Genomic DNA, 19,720 nt, shown 5'->3' on the forward strand with positions numbered 1-19,720 from the left:
GTAGGGAAAAACCCAATTCTTTCCTACTGTGTTTTGCTCCTGTGTTTTTAATTTACTACTCACACAAAGCACTTCACTTCTGACACTTTTGGTCGCACATATGTGGGGAGTTTTCCCCACAATAACAAGCTAGTCTTGACACCACCTGGGTGTCCTGCAGTTTAACTCAATTCTAACACTGTCTACCTAGAGATGGTGTCAGATCCCACAGGTTAAGGACTCAGTCCTCACATACATACACACACACACACACACACACACACACACACACACTTCAGACACCAGTCACAAGCTTAGGTTATCACCTGTGCTTCTGACCAACTGGCTTTAGACTGGACATTCCAACAACCCTCTCCTTGGGTTTGACTGATTTACTAGAGAGGCCCACAGAACTCAGGGAAACACGTACTTACATTTACCAGTTGGTTAAAGGATATGATAAAGAATACAAATAAACAGCCAGATGAAGAGGTACATAGGGCTACGCCTGGGAGGGTCACAAGCATAGAAGCTTCTGTCCCCATGGAGTTGGAGTGCGTCTTCTTCCCAGTGTTGATGTGTTTGCCCACCTAGAAGCTCTTCAAACCCCCTACTTCTGGGGTTTTATGGAGTCTTCCTCACAGAGGCATGATCAATTATTAAACTCCATTTCCAGTCCCTCTGGAGTATGAGAGGGTGGGGCTTCTAATCAAGGCTTGGTCTTTCTGGTGACCAGCGCCTGTTCAGAAGCCCACTCAGAGTCACCCCAAGAGAATGAAAGATGCTCCTAATGCTCTTATCACTTAGGAAAGTACAAGAGTTTCAGGAGCTCTGTGCCAGCAACCAGGGGCAGAGACCAATATACATTTTCCATTGTCTCCAAGTCCACCAACCCATCATCAATTTCCCTCTCCTCGAAACCTCTAAAGCACTTAAAGCCTGTGCCAGAAAACTTAGCAAACATATCTTAATGTTTCCTGTTTTAGTCTGGATTATAAGCCACATGGTTCAGACACCATATCTCATATCTACTCTGTTTGCCTCTCGGCACCTAACCCAGTATTGGGTACCCAGCAGGTATTCTCTATCATCCATCCATCTACCTACCTACCCATCTATCATTTCATTCTCTTCTTACTCACAAGATCAATCCTTGTTGTCTCCACCCTAACCTAAACTGCTCATGCAGTTCTTCATTTCCTCTCTCCCACCATTCCCAACCAAAAAAAAATTTTTAATTAAAAATCTTACCTTAAAGCCAAGTGCAAAAACGCACGTGACTTGTCAGTAGACTCAACAGTGTTAGAAAAACTGTCAAGATAAGAGCTACCTACTTTTTCCCACCTCAGTAGAAGGTGGGAAAAAACTCAGACCTTTGAAAGTTTTGAGGAAAAACTTTTTTAAACTCACTTAAACATTTAATTATGGTGAATATACTTTAATTTTCTGAGACAATCCTGATTTCAAATATTTAGCCTCATTCTCAGACCATATCAATTGTTTAGGAATTCAAAAAATATTACCACCATACAGTGAAAGACATTTAATTTTAACTTTTTAGCTCATTCCATAAAAATGTAAATTAATGAGGTGTTGCAAAGCTTAGGACTTACTTTAATGACTAAACTAGAATTACTTATAATTAACACAACAATTCTAGGCTTACAAATAGATGCTGCTCTTCTTAAGTGCTTAAGGAGCTTGAAAACGTTTGTTCTTTTAATTATTTTGTATCACTTACCTTGTAGTGCTTAAGTTTATATTATTGACTTTAATTGATGAAAGGATTTGCTAATACCAAAAGATTGGCTGGCATATTTTCAAATTAATTCCATATCATAAAATGAAATGAAAGGAGATTGTACTATGGTAGTTTTAAAATTCCATTAATTTTTAGTATATTCACAAAATTAATTTTTAAAGTGTTTTCTATTTTATCTAATCATATTGGAACTCTCTATGGTTTTCTCTTACAGGAAAACTAGGACTAGAAGAATATGCCGTCTTTTATCCACCAAATGGTAAGAGCAATGCTATTGCTCCCTCTAGTGGGAAATAGGAAAATTACAACTTTTATAAATAGCACTGTGACTTCTTATCTTTAAATGGATAATAATTTATCATCTAAAATAAACCTTCTATAGAATAACTATTCTAATTAGTTCCATGTTTGTGGTAGGTTTTTGCTGAACTGTGCATATCCTTTCTGATTTTCCTTGAGACTAGTAGTAGCATTTGTGAGAAAGCTAAGACTCAGGTGTCTAAGTCCAGGGTGCTTAGCTTTCCTCTGAAGGACATTAACTCGTCCGTCTAGGACCTTCCTTTTGGCTTTATTGGAGCAGTGCCCTAATGAGTGGATTGCCTTGTGTTGCACTTTATTGTTCTCATGATTTGACAAGTGTAATATTTATGAAATAAAAATATTTCAAGAAATACATCACTGAAAAAAGTATGTTTTGATTAAAGTGATCAAATGTATAGTGACCCCCTTGAATATTATTTATTTGAGATTATCAGATAGTTTTAAGATATGCTCCTTGGAAAAGCAATATATGGCAGAGTCCTTATTATGATACTATAATGTTGCATCCTGAAGAAGTTCTTTTACTCCAGCAGAGTTAAGAACGTGGGCTTTGTAATCCTGCAGACCTGGGTTCAGATCCCAGTTCTGCCAACTCACCCTATGACCTTGGGTAAGTTATACATCTTCACTGAACTTCAGATTTGTCATCTATAGCACATGGGTAACAGATTAAAGGAGATAACACTGTATGAAACAGCACCAGATGTGTAGTGAGTGCTCACAAAATGCAGCTGATACAAGTTGCGTTTAGCTTCTTTACTGACCAGCCCATCTGAAACTCATCCTTGGCTTTCATGGCCCTGTCCTCTCCTTGTACCTCTCAGTGTGCTGTCCCAGGTTCCTTCACAGGCTAGCCTCCTCTGTCCCTCTTTAAGCACTGGCACTCCAATGTCCCACCCCACTCTTGTTCTGCTGCTCTTTTTTTTTTTTCTGCTTCTCTTCTTTTAACACATTTTCCTAGGGCTTCTTATCTGCTCTCTTCTATTTGTTAATTACTCTAAAACTGATATCTTCAATTCTGACTTCTACATTATTTAACTCAAATTTAACCTGAACTAATTAATCTTCATATGCCCACTATTTAAAAAAGAAAAACAACAAAGGCAAACTTAAATTTAAAAAACAAAATGACAACAACAAGATAAACCAAACACTGTCCTGTTTCTCTCTCCCGTTAATTGTACTCTCATTTAACCAGTAATTCAAGGCCTGAAATCTGGTAGTCATCCTTGATTCCTTTCAATCTTGGACCCCCTTCATCTAATAAATCACCAGGATCATCCAGTCTTATCTTCAAACTACATCTGGAACCCTCTCTACCTCGCCATAACTACTACCTTGCCCTCATTCAGGCTTTACTATCTCTAGTTTATTCATTGCAACTGACACCCAACTTGTCTCCCTTCCTCCAGTCTTTTCTAGCTTTTCTCTGTCTTTTACAATGCTATCTCAGTTATATATCTAAAAGGAAAATCTGAAAATTGCCATTTTTCTCCTTAAAGTTTTATTAATGGCTCCCCATTTCTTTATAAGCAATGTCCAAGCCTCTCAGCATGACTTAAGACAACCTCTCTTGACTGTGGCCCCTATTCAGTCTAACTCCTAGCTTCATTTCTCACCATTTCCCATTTCACTTTTTTAAAAATTGCAACAATATCAAATTATTAATTCTTTACACAAACACAGCTACATACTCTCAAAAATGCACTATGCTGTTTTCCTACCTCATGACTTCTGTTCCTATGCTTGTAATAGCGCATTCAACATTTCTTCACCTGGCTGCCTTCTGGGTCAGCTCGGGCATGATCCTCTTCAGGAGACTTTCCTTGGAACCCCAGGTGAGGTTAAGGGCCCTTCCTCTAGGCTCCCATAGTACCCAGTGTGAATATCTTTGGTATCTCTTACTATATTATCTTGGCATTAATTGTTTATGCTTTATCTCCCCCTCTAGATTGCAAGCCTCTTGAGGTTTAGGACCATATCATTCATTTTTGCTCCTCCAGTATCTAGCTATAGTAGGACCTTAATGAGTATTTATTTGAACTAAATTAGAGGCTTTTTAATCTTAACATTTATGTGTAAACTTTGTTACATCTGTCTCCCCAGAAACTTAATTTTCGTATAACTTTTTATATTTATATAAGAATCAGAAAATAAGAAAAAATAAATACCTCTGAAAGGCCAAATGAAATGTCCGTGGAGCCAAGTTTCTTTTCTCTAGTCATATAATAGGAGAGCTTTTCCAACTTAGTTTAGAATATATTCGCTTTTACTTAACACACATGCCTAACAAACTTGGTTTGCTGGTTTTTATGACCCCTGTAACAAAAGAAGTATAGAAAGAAACTGATATACATAGGAAAAATGATTAACAGTAGAAGTAAAAATCAGAGACCTCACAAAGGAAAATAGAAAAGCTATAAAACAGCATATAAAAGCACTCCTGCAAATCAGTCTGGGACCATTTTATGTAAAAGCCAATAACCCTCCACCCTTTAAATAAGTATCATTGGGTTGTAACATATTATATTAATTTAAGACTTTTATAATGAGCTAAGGGCACCAAGAAAAAGAATATTGCTATAACAATAATAGTAATAGTAGTCACAGCAGTAGCAGCTAACATCTTTCCATGCAGAACTAAATACTAAGCAGTGTGCTAAGTACATCCCACGTATTAATTCATTTAATCCTTTCAAGAACTTCTGAGGCAGCTACTAGTATTATCCTTATTTATAGATAAAGAAGCTGAGGCACAGAGTATTAACTTGCCCAGCTGGTGAGTGGCAAAGCCAGGCTTTGAACCCAAGTACTTTGACTTCAGAAAAGAAGTCAGACTTTAAAAAAAAACAAAACTTTCTTTTAAAAATATGTGTTTATCATTTATTTTTGGCTGCGTCGGGTCTTAGCTGCAGCACGCGGGATCGTCGTTAAGGCATGCAGGATCTTTCATTGCGGCACACAGGCTCTCTGTGCATTGCAGTGCACAGGCTTCTCTCTAGTTGTGGCGTGCGGGTTTTTCTCTTCTCTGGTTGTGGCACGCAGGCTCCAGAGCATGTGGGCTGTGTAGTTTGAGGCACGCAGGCTCTAGTTGAGGCGCATGAGCTCAGTAGTTGTGGCATGCGGGCTTAGTTGCCCCGAGGCATGTGGGATCTTAGTTCCCCACCAGGGATCTAACCTGAGTCCCCTGCATTGTAAGGCAGATTCTTTACCACTGGACCACCAGGGAAGTCCCAAGAAGCAGTATTCTTAATCATCATGCCCTACTACCTCAGAAAAATGTTGACTGAGTTCATTGTAGTATCTTTTAGAAGAAAATTAAGCAGTTAATATATTGAAAAATTTGATGTATATAACAGGTTCTAGAAACAATTTCATCCAGGAAAAAAAAATAGTTTAATGTTTAATGGGATAAACCCATTTATTATAAGCTTCTGAAAGAAAAATCCTACTGAATTTTGGAAAGAGAAGATTGTGGTATTTTAATTTACCCACCTTTTTTGATTCAAGATCTATATTTACCCCTCTGGCATGAGAAAGCTGCACCAGGAATGTGGGCAGTTGTCTTTATAGCCACCAAACTAGAGAGTGGGGGGTAGTAGGTGGGTAAATTAAAAGCTGTTCATAAGCTGTTCATAATCTTAATACTTAAGTATCAGGGCTTCCCTGGTGGCGCAGTGGTTGAGAGTCCGCCTGCCGATGCAGGGGACGCGGGTTCGTGCCCCGGTCCGGGAAGATCCCACATGCCGCGGAGCGGCTGGGCCCAAAAACTTAAGTATCATTTCTTGTCTCAGGTTGTTTTAGAACCTTACCAGAATCAGAGGAGATTCTTCTCTGGGGACTGATTCTGAAACTGCAGAACAAGAAGAGACAAAGAGCAGTCGGCCCACTGTCCCTTTTCTCTTTACTCAAGGCAATACCACCCAACATTTGTATATTACCCGCCCTGTTTTTCAACCTCTGCCAAAGATGGGATTACTTTGAAATCTCAAGGACACCTCTCCCACTGCCACCAAAAGTGGCCTGGCTTTCGTGGTCACAGGGGCTCACCCAGAGAGCTTTGCCTGCAGCTCACTGACACTTTGTCCACCCCTGGCCCGGCAGCTGCTTAAACGGGGACAGAGGTTTGCTCACTCACTTTCCCACCTGTGATCTCCTTTCCTAGGATGGAAATAACAGGCCATCATGGCATCGGACATTACCCTGTCACCTTATTTAAAGCCTTGTCAGTGGAAAGACTTTCTCTAGTAGATTTATTAAACAACTGGTGAGCAAAAATTTCTGAGCTGAAGGAGACTCCTCACAGGAAATTTTTAAGCTTTTCTTGTTTTTACTCTTTGTTCAACATGTGTAACTTTATCTATTCATTTAATAAATACTTATTAAAGGACACAGATAAAGTACCTGCTGCCAAGGAGCTTACATTCTAGTGAGGGAGATGTCCAATAAACAAGTACATAAGTAGCTACCGTAAATAAATAACTCTGAAAATAATTTCAGAGAGTGACGTGAACAATTAAAGGAAACAGAAATCGATAGTAGGTAGGGAGGTGGGGGAAGGGCACAGCTATTGTAGATAAGGAAGTCAGAAAAGATGCCTCTGAGGAGGTAGAATGTGAACAGAGCCCAGAATGTGCAGAGTGAGCTGTGCAAAGGAGGAGGGGAAGAGCACTCCAGAGGGAATGCAACATGTTTAAAGTCCTAAGAGGAGCACACTTGATGAACTAAAGAGCAACAGGATGGCCAGTGTGACTCATGAGAGTGAGCAAAACATAAACTGGTACAAGGTGAGGTGAGAGGTAGACAGGGGCCAGGCCAGTTGTTCTACAGTTTTGTCTAGTAAGTCCAATGTCTGGGCTCCTTTAGAGGCAGTTTCTATTAATTTCTTGTTTTGCTGTGAATAGACTATACTTATTTCTTTGCATGCATAGTAATTTTTTGTTGTTTTTTTGTTGTTGATACCTGGATATCTTGAGCATTACATTGTGGTAACTCTGAAAAATCGTATTTCCTCCCCTCCCCAGAACTTGCTGTTGCTTGTTGTGGGTTGTAGTTTTTTAGTGACTTTTCTAAACTGTTTTTGTACAAATTATCTTTTTTTGTATTGAGTGCCCCCTGAAGTCTCTGTTCCATTAGCTTAGTGATCAGTTAGTGATTTGATAGAGAGTTCCTTAAATGTCTGAAACCAAAATCAGTCTTTACTGATATACTCTGTGTAGGGAGTACTCCAAGGCTTAGCCAGGCCATTTATGGCTCTGCCTTAGCTTTCACTTCCTGCTTGCACACGGCCCAGAAATCAGGCAGAAATGAAAGCTGAAGTTCTTCTCAGGTCTTTTCTAGATTCCTCTCATTACAGAGGAGCTTTTCAAAGCCTTTATCCCTCCATATTTATGCTTCTCCAGTCTCTTACTTCCGAGGCTTTTCAGTCTGCCTAGTCCTTGCCCTGTCTGTTATCCCTTGCTGCCCCAGGTGGCTAAGGCTAACACATTTGCTTTTATTTAAAAATAATAAATAAATCTGATAAATATCACCTGGCTGGCCATTTCAGCCCAATCCGTCAGGTAGCTACTAGACAGGTCAAAACACACAACCACAGTTTTTTGACCCAAGATCTATATTGCCCCTCTGGTATGAGCAAGCTGCACCAGGAATGTGGACAGTTGTCTTTATAGCCACCAAACTAGAGAGTGGGGGGGTAGTAGGTGGGTAAATTAAAATACCACAATCTTCTCTTTCCAAAATTCAGTAGCATCTTTCTTTATTAAGTATTTCCTTGGTTGTTGTAAGTTTTTCATTAGATTCCAGAATTCAAAAAAGTTGATTCTAACAGTTCTAGCCAGTTTAACCATTGCTATAGCAGAGGGATGGTGTTTTAGAGTTTTCTATTTCACTCTTCTCAGTGACATCTCTCCTCCAGTTCCTGATGAATATTTTTAAAAGATCATCCTGACTACTATGTAGAATAAAAGTATAAGCTCCAAGAGAACAAGGACCTTAATAGTTTGATGACCAACATTATCTAGCATCTAGAATCATGCATGGCATAAAGTCACTGCTCAGGAAACATTATTGAATGAGTGAGCTAAGGAATGAGGGAATGAATGTAGAAGGATATAGAGGAGCAAGAATAGAAGCAAGGAGGTGAGACTTATAGGAAAAATATACAGAGATCTGACTGAGACTTAAAATAAACAAACATCATAATTTGCTAATACCATTTGTTTCCTACGAGACAAAATAAGTAATTGATAGTGAACATTAGGGAGAGGAGTGTTAGGACTCCAGAGCAGTGGTTCTCCAGTAAGGGCAATTCCACCCCTTACCCTCCAGGGACATTTGGCAATGTATGAAGACACTTCTGGTTGTCAGAGGGGAGGGATATACTACCAGTATCTCCTGGTTAGAGGCCAGGGTTGCTGCTAAACGTCGTACAGTGTGCAGGACAACCCCTCACAACAAAGATTGGGACAGGCTCTTGGGAGTAATAACAAAAATATATCATTTTAAATCTGCCTGCAAGTGTCAGGTTGATAAATAGCAGTGTAGTTTGTTATCTAAATTAATTAAATAAATTTAAAACATCTCATAATCCAAAATTCATGTCATGTGTAACTTTGGACATAAATTGAAAAACTAATTATTTAAGTATCATTTCTAGATTGATATTTAAACATGGTTATGTTCTGATGTTTTGGGAACTTTTAACTACTAAAATAAACTAACAAAGTCATATTCTGAAGTTCCAATTCAGAAAGATAACAGAAATAGCTAGAAAACAATTTGACCATTGTCCTAATCCCTGTGCTTACTGACCTGTAGGCTACATGTGAAATGAGAATAAACGGAGGAAATGATTATTTCAACATTGAATTAAATAAATTGTACTAAGTAATCCCAAATGAAAGAGTGTAAAAATTTGCTTTCAACTGGAATGATGTTAAAGTGAATCAGATGTGAGAGTTATGGTACAACTATAAACGAGTGTAAAATTTGCTTTCAACTGGAATGATGTTAAAGTGAATCAGATGTGAGAGTTATGGTACAACTATAAACGCTAAGTATTAATAGAGACAGTGAGGGAATGAAGGGGAAATATTTAGTAAGTGCAAAGCTTGTTAATATTTGGGGTGTTTTTTGAGTCATATTTACTATTTATATCTCATCTAGTTCAAGATTTATTTTTGTTGATGATGTTTACTATTCTGGACTATGTCAAAGGCCCATTAAATCATTACTTTATAAAGTTATTTCTATTGAATGGAGTAGGCAGTGAATATTTTAGACTTTCTTCAGTTAGATAGAGGTAGGCTAGGATCTTAAAATAATCACTCATAGCAGACTTGTAGACCTCTGAGGCCAGATTAGCGATGGTGTCCGAAGCATCCCAATGCCTGTTAGTTCACTCTCGGATGAAGGCTAGGTGGATGAAACTTGACCCTTGAAAGACTGAAGTGGTGAGAGGGAAAGGAAAGGATTTTGAAAAACTGGTCAAGAACATGACAGCCTCTGAGATCAAAGAAATGTTCTAGGTGGTATGTGCCCTGGAGAGTTAGTGAACTCCCTGCTTCTTATGCCTCCTACTTTTGTTGCCAGAAGCTCACTTTGTCCTTCTTCAACACAGCACACTATGTGCGCTCTTCTGGAATCCTAAGCCCTGGTTAATCTTGACTAAGCAGAAGTGAACCTTTATTTAATACTGACAGAATTTGTGTTTTCCTTAGGTTTAAGCTGATACTTAAATGTGGTACTCTCCCTTCTGAGAGCATAAAATAGCTATAGTTAGTGAGCATCTGCTGTGTACTGAATACTGTACTAGTACGCTTTAAATACATTAACTCGTTGGTGCTTTAGTACAACCCAGTGAAGTTAGTAGTATTTATCTCCATTTCCAGAAATGAAAAGAGAGACTCAGAGAGTGTTGGTAACTTTCTTGGAGGCACACAAGACTCAAATGCGTGTCTGTATGACTTTGTGGTCTATTTATAATTTCAACACTGAGTTATTGAGAGCCTCCTGTCCTACATGTTAATTGCTTATTCATAAATGAATCTAATACTTTAATATCTTATTTATAAGCTGTGATTATACTTATAAATGCTTGAATTTCCATCATTAACAACATGTATTGAACATCTCACTTGTAGAAAATACCATGCTGGATGCTGAAGACGATACACAGTATGAATTGTGGCCCTTGCCTCAAATAGCTTATAACCTAGCTGCTTATAGAGCAGCTATAGATTTCAGGACTTGGGGGAAATATGGTGAAAGTGTGATTAACCATGGGTCATCTTTTTTTTGTTTTGTTTTTCGGTACGCGGGCCTCTCACTGCTGTGGCCTCTCCCGTTGCGGAGCGCAGGCTCCGGACGCGCAGGCTCAGCGGCCATGGCTCACGGGCCCAGCCGCTCCGCGGCATGTGGGATCTTCCCGGACCGGGGCACGAACCCGTATCCCCTGCATTGGCAGGCGGACTCTCAACCACTGCGCCGCCAGGGAAGCCCTACCATGGGTCATCTTAATACATGCATCCCTTTTGCTTCTTGGCAGTTCACTAATTCATTCACTCTAACCTTCCTAACGAAAAGCGCTCTGTCCTGTTTAAGGTATTCCTATGCTTAGGACATCTTTAATTAGTATTTGTAGAAGATGAAAATAATAATAGTAAGGTCTTCATTTCTGACTACCTTAACATGCTTGTTTAAAGGTTTCCTCAGTACTTAATAGAGGAAGGAAATAGTGTTTTTGCGTAAGAATATACGGGTTTTGTATAATAGCAACCTGTTTTGATATTTAGTATTTAGAAAGATATAATGTATACTTATATTTTTGTAAGGTATCAAAATATGCCTTCTGTTTATGAACTTATTTTTCTCTCTTAGTTTTTCTTTCACATGTCAACATGATAAGGCGAAGATGAACTTTTCAAATTATTTGTTAAAAGTTTATAATCAATAAAGGAAATAAAATGAAGCCGCAATTAGGGAAGATAGAAAAAAGATGGGTGTTCACAAGAAGAAAAAGAGACTCAACCAAAGATATAAACAGAGAGAGAAATTAAACAAGAAAGATGGTCTTTGGACCCTCCTAAGTATTCCATTGAACTAGAGCTGGTGGCTATAGTGTCATTAGGAATATTGACTTTCAGTGTGTGTATATCTAATCTGGTTTTGAACTTTTTGTTTTTAGAAAGCAAAAAACTGTTAAGTTGGTAAAGAATCTTAACCATTGGAAGATTCTCATATGTCCATTTTTCTTCACGTCTCACAAACTTTTCTGTATTTGTCCTAGACATAATTGTTGAACATAGAACTCTAGAGTTAGATGATATTTCAGAGACAATCTTAGTCCCTTTTAATGACAGCCAATTACTGAAGCTCAGGAGGTTTGATGACTTTCCTAAGGTTACCCAGCTGGTTTCTGATAAGCCCACAGTGGAATCCTGATCTCCTGACTAGAGACCAATAAATGTTTTGCTCCTTCTCTATTCATCATTAACTTACTCATCTACCCATTCATTCATTCAGCAAAACTATATTCATTATCAACTATGTGGCGTCATAAAATGCATACAAAGATGAATAAAACATATTTCCCGTCCTCTGGAGCAATCTGTTAAACAGCTAATGATAACACAAAATACTGTGCAATTATAGTGATGGAAATGTGAACAAAGTGCCATGAGAATGCAGAAGAATGAGCATTTAATTATGATTAAGGGATTTGATATGTTTCTCTGAGATGTTACTTGTCCTTAGCAAGGTTTTGATAGACATTAAAGCATTTCATGGTACAGAATTACCAAGTTCAAAGCTACCAAAGTATGAAAGTGCATGATGAGTTCTGACGATGATGAATAATCTAGTGTGGCTGTACCACAGTAGGTATAGAGTCAGGATGACAAAGGGGAGGTAGATATATCTCAGGTTGCCATCGTGAATGGTTAAGATCAGATCAAGGTTTTGAATTTCACTCTGTAGACACTTAGCCTATATTATAAGGCTAGAATGTGAATTCCAGAAATATAGAGAAAATGTTATATTCATTTTAATCTCTCCAGAGGCTACAGAGTAGGTTTTTAAACACTGATTAATTGTGTGAGTAGGAACTCAGCAAATACTTGGTGGATGGATGAATGGTCAGAGGAAAATCCTCGATAGATGTAGAGGTCTTTTTCATGGTCTCATCAACCTTTTTAGAAGATAACCTGAACCATTACGAAAGTTTGTTGGAGGGCAGAGAGTTTTGGTAAAGGGATACCAATTAGGAGGCTCTTGCAGGACCATAGGTAAGAGTTCATCAGAGCCTGAACTCAGCCCTGGCAGTAGGAAGGAAGCGAACAGTAGAAAAATGGTAGAGGTAGATTCTCTAAGGCTGCATATATTCATTCCACAAACATTTAATGAGTACCTTTTATATTCGGGGCAATAAGCTTGCCTCTGGGAATAGAGATAAATAAGGAATAGTTTTTGTACTCAGGTAATTTATTTCACTGGGAGAGAGAAAAACAAAAAATGATTGTATGATAAGAGAAGGAAAACATCATTTGTTAAGTACTGACTTTACATCAAGTGTTATGCTAGGCATGTAACATACATCATCTCATTTAATTTTCACAACTTCATTGGTATTGTCCTCATTTTGCAGCTGAAGGAAAGTCTGTTCCTAATTTTTGCAGGGTCCAGGGCAGGAGTACAATTGGAAGCCCACCTACTATAAGTCTAGATTTTTAGAAGTTATAAATCAGACTAATAAACTGATAAGTAAAGTCTACTTTGTTTTCTTGTCTTGAAAAATATACCTTTGTAACAGTCTGGAAGGCCAGTTTCAGATTCAGAATTCTTAGACTCCTCAGAAGTCCCTAGCTTGTGGTATCCCTCACCCGCTTCTTATCTATGACTCTACCCCACAGCTGGACGGACTTCATGCATGTGGACCCACTAGGCTGCAGGTCCAAGCTCTGTTCACATCTTCCACAAATAACCATCCTTTGCCCACCTCTCCATCCTGAGGATAGCACCCATCAAGAAGGTAGCTCCACCTAAGAGGCTGTGCAGACCCTGGAAGCTGGCTAGGAGCCTTTGGGCTGGGAATTTCAGAGTCTTGGGTGTCTGGGTTGTGGTCTGAAAGGAGGGACATGAACTCTGGGTGAGGGGTATAGTCAGAGGAGGGCCAGAGCAGGGCCCTTACTCCAAGCCCCTCTGCCTTGGTCTAAGAGCAGTACTGGATAAGGAAACAGGTTAAGTAAGCAGCCTAAGTGTACGCAGGTAGAAAGTGGAACCAGAATTGCTCAGGTCTGTCTAGGCTCACAGAGGAGAAAGGGTACCTCAACCAGTCAGGGCAAATCAGCTGATAAAGAGTACTGATTAATGAATGATTGGGAGTAGAGAGTCAGGGGCTGTCAGGGAGATCTTTCTAGGAGGAGTATTGTTTAAAATCTCGACGGGGGCCTCCCTGGTGGCGCAGTGGTTAAGAATCCACCTGCCAATGCAGGGGACGTGTGTTCGAGCCCTGGCCCGGGAAGATCCCACATGCTGCGGAGCAACTAAGCCTATGTGCCACAACTACCGAGCCCACGTGCCACAACTACTGAAGGCCACGTGCCTAGAACCCGTGCTCTGCAACAAGAGAAGCCACTGCCATGAGAAGCCCGCGCGCCTCAACAAAGAGTAGCCCCCGCTCGCCACAACTAGAGAAAGCCTCATGCAGCAACGAAGAACCAAAGCAGCCAAAAATAAATAAATTAAATAAATAAGTTTATTTTTCAATAAATAAAATAAGATCTCACAGGGGTGGGGCTGGGATACAGCTAGAGGTGTAGGAGAGCATGGCCTACAGCCCTTGTCCTTAAGCCCCAGAGGCTGAAGTGTTGGCAATCAGTTTGGCAGGGTTAGAGTTGTGCTTGCGGGGTAGGGAAGAAAAATGAAGGGGCTGATGTTAGACTGTGGCTGAATCCTGAAGAGTTAAGCATTCTTTATCTTAAAGGGACAGGAAAGGAACACAATCACATTTAGGTATAAGGGCTGAGGGAGGACTAGAAAACAAAGATGACTCAAAGCTTTCTTCCTTGAAGCCTAGGGAGGGAAGGAGTTGTTTACAGAACTAGGTAGTCCAGAAGGAGGCGCAGGAAACTGGGTTTTTACTGTTTGAATTACAGGTTAATAATGAGAATACTGGTGGAAGGAGAGAGAAAACAAGTATGACAGAGTCTTGGAAAGTAGCTATATTTAAGGAGTGTGCGGAAGAGAGAACTAGTCCAAAAGACAACAAAACAAAAACAACAACTGAGCAGCAGAAATTTCTGAGGCAGGGAGCCTGATCTGCACAGCGTCATCAGTGCCTGGTGGGCTCAAGTTTGAGAAGGAACGTTCAGTTGCTAGGGGGCCAGGACACACACAGAGGGGAGATGCCTGGATTCAGCTATCGGGAGTTGGGGTGAGAGGGGTGGAAACCAGTTTAAGGAATTGGGGACATATATAATGTGGAAATAAAGGAAGTTACTTTGAATAGTTTTTTAAAAGTTAAGCTTGGCTTCAAGGAAAGAAGAGAGATTAGAGATTTGTTTGATGGGAAAGTAAGGTTCAGGGAAGAAAATGGACAAGTCCCCCTCCTCCTCTTCTTTGGTGTCATTATTATCAGCAGGGGTGTTTGTAATATCTTTGGCTGAAAGGCTGCAGTGAAACAGGAGAGACTGGAGAGAGGAGTACTTTGATAGGACCTACCCATGCCTTGCCTCTGCTCCTGCACTAGCAGGGGTGAGAGCCGATGCCACCACTCTCCGCCTTCAGGCCATTGACCTCAGGAAGCTTATCCCGGTTCACAGCAATCGCCAGGCGAAGCCCAGGGCCTCTGGTCACCTCTTACCAGGTGACTCTCGTCTACTTAGCTTCAAGGGCTCTTTTAGCAGTAAGACCTCCTCCCTCCCCCAGCCTTTTCCTCTCACTCCCCCTTCCCTCCATTATTTCTCTTTGCGGCAGTTATCACTGTCTGACATACATTCACTTATTTTATCATGACTTTCCTGTCCCTAATAAAAAGTAGGCTCCAGACCTCAGAACAGTGTCTGGCACATAGTAGAGGCTCAATTCCTATTTGTTGAATGATGCACACAAAAGGGTGAGGAGGAAAATTGATGGGGCAGGATTCCAAAGCAGAGGTTGGCAAACTTTTCTGTAAAGGGCCAGATAGTAAATATTTTAAATTTTGCTGGCCACAAACAGTCTCTGCCACATATTCCTCTTTGTTGTTTTTTAAAATAATCTTTCAAAAATGTAAAATCCATTCTTAGCTCACAGGCCAAACATAGACATGCCACAGATCTGACCATAGCTTCTGTGAGAGAAAGTGAGGGAAACAGGATTAAGAACACAGGTGAAGATGGTAGCTCTGAAAAAGAAAAAGGAAGAAGCGTCTTCCTCCGAAGACCTCCCTAAAGGGAAGTGAGAAAACAGATGAAATGTGTGAAGGACATTTGAGGTAAAGAACAGACAAGTGAGAATTTATGTCAGTGGCATCAGCCTCCCAGAGATGGGGCGGGGGGGGGGGGGGGGGGGGGTGAGTTCTGCAATTGAGTGTGAAGCACTTGAAGAGCAGGAAGGTTCTGAAGGAACAGGGTGGCTAATCAAACAGATAAACAGCGAAGGTGATCAACAACACAGAATTCAGACACAGTTGGGCAACATGAATCTGTGGTGTGTTCTAGAAGACTAGGGAAAAATGGGGAAAGGTAGATCCTGAGAATTACAGCTTGTGAAAGTTAAGAGTGATGCCGCACAAAATTCTAAAGGTGGTTGACCTGGCACACTAGTTCAGAATAATGTTGGATTTTCCTCATACTTTCTCTGATAAAATTACTTCTAGAATCATCAAAGAAATATGAGCTAATTTGTGAATAATAATATCAATAATTAACTTTTATTGAGTCTAAACTATTTATTTATTAATGGCTGAGCTACAGTCATTATCTCATTTAATCATTTATGTAGTTCTAGCATTGTCTCTGATTTACGAGATGAGGAAACTGAAGGTTAGGGGATTAAGGAACTTACCTAAAGGCACACAAAGTTCTTAAACAACAGAGCTAGATGAACCCAGCCAAGTCTGTCTGATATCATAGGGTGCTGATCAATGAATTACTATCAGTATGGAAGGAGGTCTCTAGTGACAAGTCCTGTCCTCACTCTGTCTTTTTTTTTGTTTTTTGCGGTACGCGGGCCTCTCACTGTTGTGGCCTCTCCCGTTGGGGAGCACAGGCTCCGGACGTGCAGCCTCAGCAGCCATGGCTCACGGGCCCAGCCACTCTGCGGCATGTGGGATCCTCCCAGACCGGGGCACGAACCCATGTCCTCTGCATCGGCAGGCGGACTCTTAACCACTGCGCCACCAGGGGAGCCCCCTCACTCTGTCTTGTTCAACATCTTTATAGTGCTCTAGATGAGGACGTAGATAGTGCATTTATCAAACTTTCCAGCAATGTGGACCCAGGAAGAAGAGGGAATACATTAGGTAACAGGATGAGAATCCAGGATTATCTCAAATTGGAACGGTTCGCCAAAGAGGAAATGTAATAGAGATAAGAATACAGTTCTTTACTTAGGTCAGAAACAACTGCACAAGTGCACTGTGCTTTAGCTGTGGGGTGTGTAGGGAGGAAAAATGCTTAGAGGCTTTCATCACCTCACTTTAAGGGCTGTCGTAAACTACAGCTTGTCCAGAGGAGAATAGAGTAGAGAAGGTATTCAGTCTGAGGAACTGTTAAATAAACTCATAAAGTCTCAGAGCAAAAAAAAAAAACAAAACCAAAAAACAAAACAAAACAAAAAACCTAACCTGGTGGTGATGGGGGCGGGGGAGAGAACAGTGTCCTCCAGTATTTCTGAAAGTTTTCATAGAAGATAAATTTGTTGTGTTCCATGTGACCCTTGTGGTCAGAACTAGGAAACATAAGTGGGGATTACAAGGAACCAGAGTCTCACCCCTTATGAGAAATAACTCCCCCCAAATTAAACCTGTTCAAAATTGTAATTGGTTGCATTGTGAATGAATGTGCCCCCCATTGCTGGATGTTTTAGACTGAGACTGAACTATCATTTGTTAGAACTGACCCTAGGTGACCTCTGAAGGCTCTGCCAACACTGTTTTTGCCTCTGAACATGTCAGATGAATGAAGCGTTTCTGTGCTATTTTTCAAAAAAGTAAACTCATCTTTCTTTTCTGTTTGCAACCTGATTTAGTACTGTGTTAGATATATGGTGGTGTATATATTACAGAACTTCCATTTTGAACCTAAGCTGTACAAGTTCTAATTTTTCACTTAGAGTGTGACAAGATGTTTAGCATACCAAGTTAGGCTTCAAGTATTTTCTTCTAAATGGATGTGCACTTTACTTGTGTATAATTCTTGCCAAAGATTACACTGAATTTGTACCATATTCCTGCCAATATTTTTTCTAAACCACATCCTGTGATGTAATTTGTGGTAAGTTTATAAGGGAATGCATCTATATAAGAGGTGCCTTGAAATGCTCACTTATTTTTTAACAGATTGGACTCCAGTATACAGGATGAAGTTGCTTCAAGAAGGACTTAATCTATTGACTTTCTGAGACCGTTATAGTTAGTTCTTAAACTTAGTTCTGTGATCTGCCTTGTTCTGTTTTTTGTAACACATATTCACAGTCTTAATTTTCGACTTTATCAATAGAAGGTTAACTGGATATATATTGAAAACCTCTAGATTGCTTTCTAAAGGTATTAAAAAGCCTATCATTTTGTTGGTGACCCATCACTAAGTCTTTCTGGCATGCATGAACAAAGTTGAAGCAAAAATAGGAAACCTCACTATTTTGGGCTTTAATCCTCTAAAGTTTACCTAATAATTCAGTGGGTATACTAATTGAAAAGAACTACTTTTTTATTTTTTTAGGTGTAATCCCTTTTCATGGATTTTCAATGTATGGTAAGTTGGGCTTTAAAATATTCAGTTTTTATTACACTTTAGAAAATTAAACATGCAAATCACACTTTATATTACATCAACCACACACTTAACAGTGTTATTGTGAACATTTTTAAACATTGGATTTGATATCTGTTTATATGTCCAATTAAAAATTTTTTCAAATATCTGTTTATATGTCCAATTAAAAATTTTTTCAAATAAAAATTTTTTCATAATTGCTCAGATGGCGATTGCTTGTCAAATTAGAATTGAACATACCAGGAAAATGGTTCTGTGGTTTACCATTTTCTAATTCAATGGAAATTAGAGCCACACATTGATATTTAGTTCTAATAGATGTAAAATGAGATTGCTTAAATTCCTAAACTAATTCTCATAAGTCTTTAAAAAAAAATAATAGGTCAGAAAGAATGCAAAGGGAGGGACAACACTGAGTGTGAGTTCATGATTTCTCCAGACTGGCTGGTGTGCACAGCAACAATTACATTGAAGCATCCAGTCATCCTGAGGCACACGTGACAAACGCATGTGCAGGTTTGAGAGCATTGAGCACCTTTGTGTCCTCACGTATCATTGAATGAGGAATGCAGGAAGCATAACAAAGATTAGCAAGAGGAAGAATGCTCTATGCCTTAAGTGCCACTTAATTTTTAAATTTTCATGCATTACATATGAGCTTGTTGAAGATTGTTGTCCCAACTATTCCTACTCCCCAACCTTTAGACTAAACAGAAATATACATTAATGTTTACTTTTGTAAAAAGAATCAGCAATAAATTAACACTTTTCTTTGTAAAAGACCCTTCAAGTGTTCAGCATCAGACAGTCATCGTGAATGACATAATATAAAACTTTTAAAACCAGCATACAATGAAAAGGATTCAAAGTGCCTAGGAATTTTGCATTATGCTGCCCTTGGCTTTATTCTCTTGAGCAACCAAAATTTCATAATGTAACACATAATGTTATAGTGAGGTTCCAGCATATTTCTCTTTTATAAATATGTGAGGAATTTAAAATAGAAAACCTAAAAAGGTTAAGAATATAAATTTTTACCTTTAATAATAAAAAATGTTAGCCCTTTTATTCTTTTATTTTAATAATTCCAACTGCAAGCATTTTTCAAGTAATTAGTTTTTAAAAGGTGTACTTGAGCGATTTGGAGAACAGTTAATAACATCAGGAAAGTTTAAATCTTCTATCAACTCTCAGGGTACAAAATACATCTTTGACTCCTGCCTGTTCACATTTCTGGTTGTTTTAATAGGTTAAAGTTTATACACCCAAGGGGGAAACGTTCTCTAAGGAAATAGGTGATGCAAAATGTTTGATATACAGTTTATACTATTTTAGAAAAATATGTTAAGCACCCACAAATACTTTAGAGCAGCGACCACTTATTTAGAACCAGTATACTGGCATAATTGCAACTTATCCCCAGGAACTCTACATAGTACTAGGCCATTTTCGTTTTAGTTACTGTATTTCTTTAAAATTATAATACTTTCCTCTTTTAAAAATTTATTCAAAACTTTTCTCTAATTTAAACTGGCCTTCTACTTTCCTACATATGTAGATTAATGAAGTTTTTATTGTAGGTATAGTATATTATGATTTCATAAATAAATTCCTATAGTGCAGTATTTAATTGGTTAAAAAGATGATGAGCTCATTCATTTTTATGGAAGAACCAAATAGG

The 19,720-nt window shown here is 39.1% G+C and overlaps 1 protein-coding gene across 2 annotated transcripts in view; it reads left to right on the plus strand.

The window, feature by feature from the left end:
* The window catches only part of TBC1D19 (TBC1 domain family member 19), a 160,685-nt gene that overhangs the window by 123,624 nt on the left and 17,341 nt on the right, over nt 1–19,720 (plus strand). For both annotated transcript variants that reach the window (XM_007448810.1, XM_007448811.1), the window contains 2 exons: nt 1,956–2,000; nt 17,986–18,018. In XM_007448810.1, the coding sequence (XP_007448872.1) occupies nt 1,956–2,000; nt 17,986–18,018 (78 nt within the window). The remainder of the gene's footprint in view (nt 1–1,955; nt 2,001–17,985; nt 18,019–19,720) is intronic.

The sequence above is a fragment of the Lipotes vexillifer genome, unplaced genomic scaffold (genome assembly GCF_000442215.2).
Source record: "Lipotes vexillifer unplaced genomic scaffold, Lipotes_vexillifer_v1.1 scaffold100, whole genome shotgun sequence".
Lineage (NCBI taxonomy): Eukaryota > Metazoa > Chordata > Mammalia > Artiodactyla > Lipotidae > Lipotes > Lipotes vexillifer.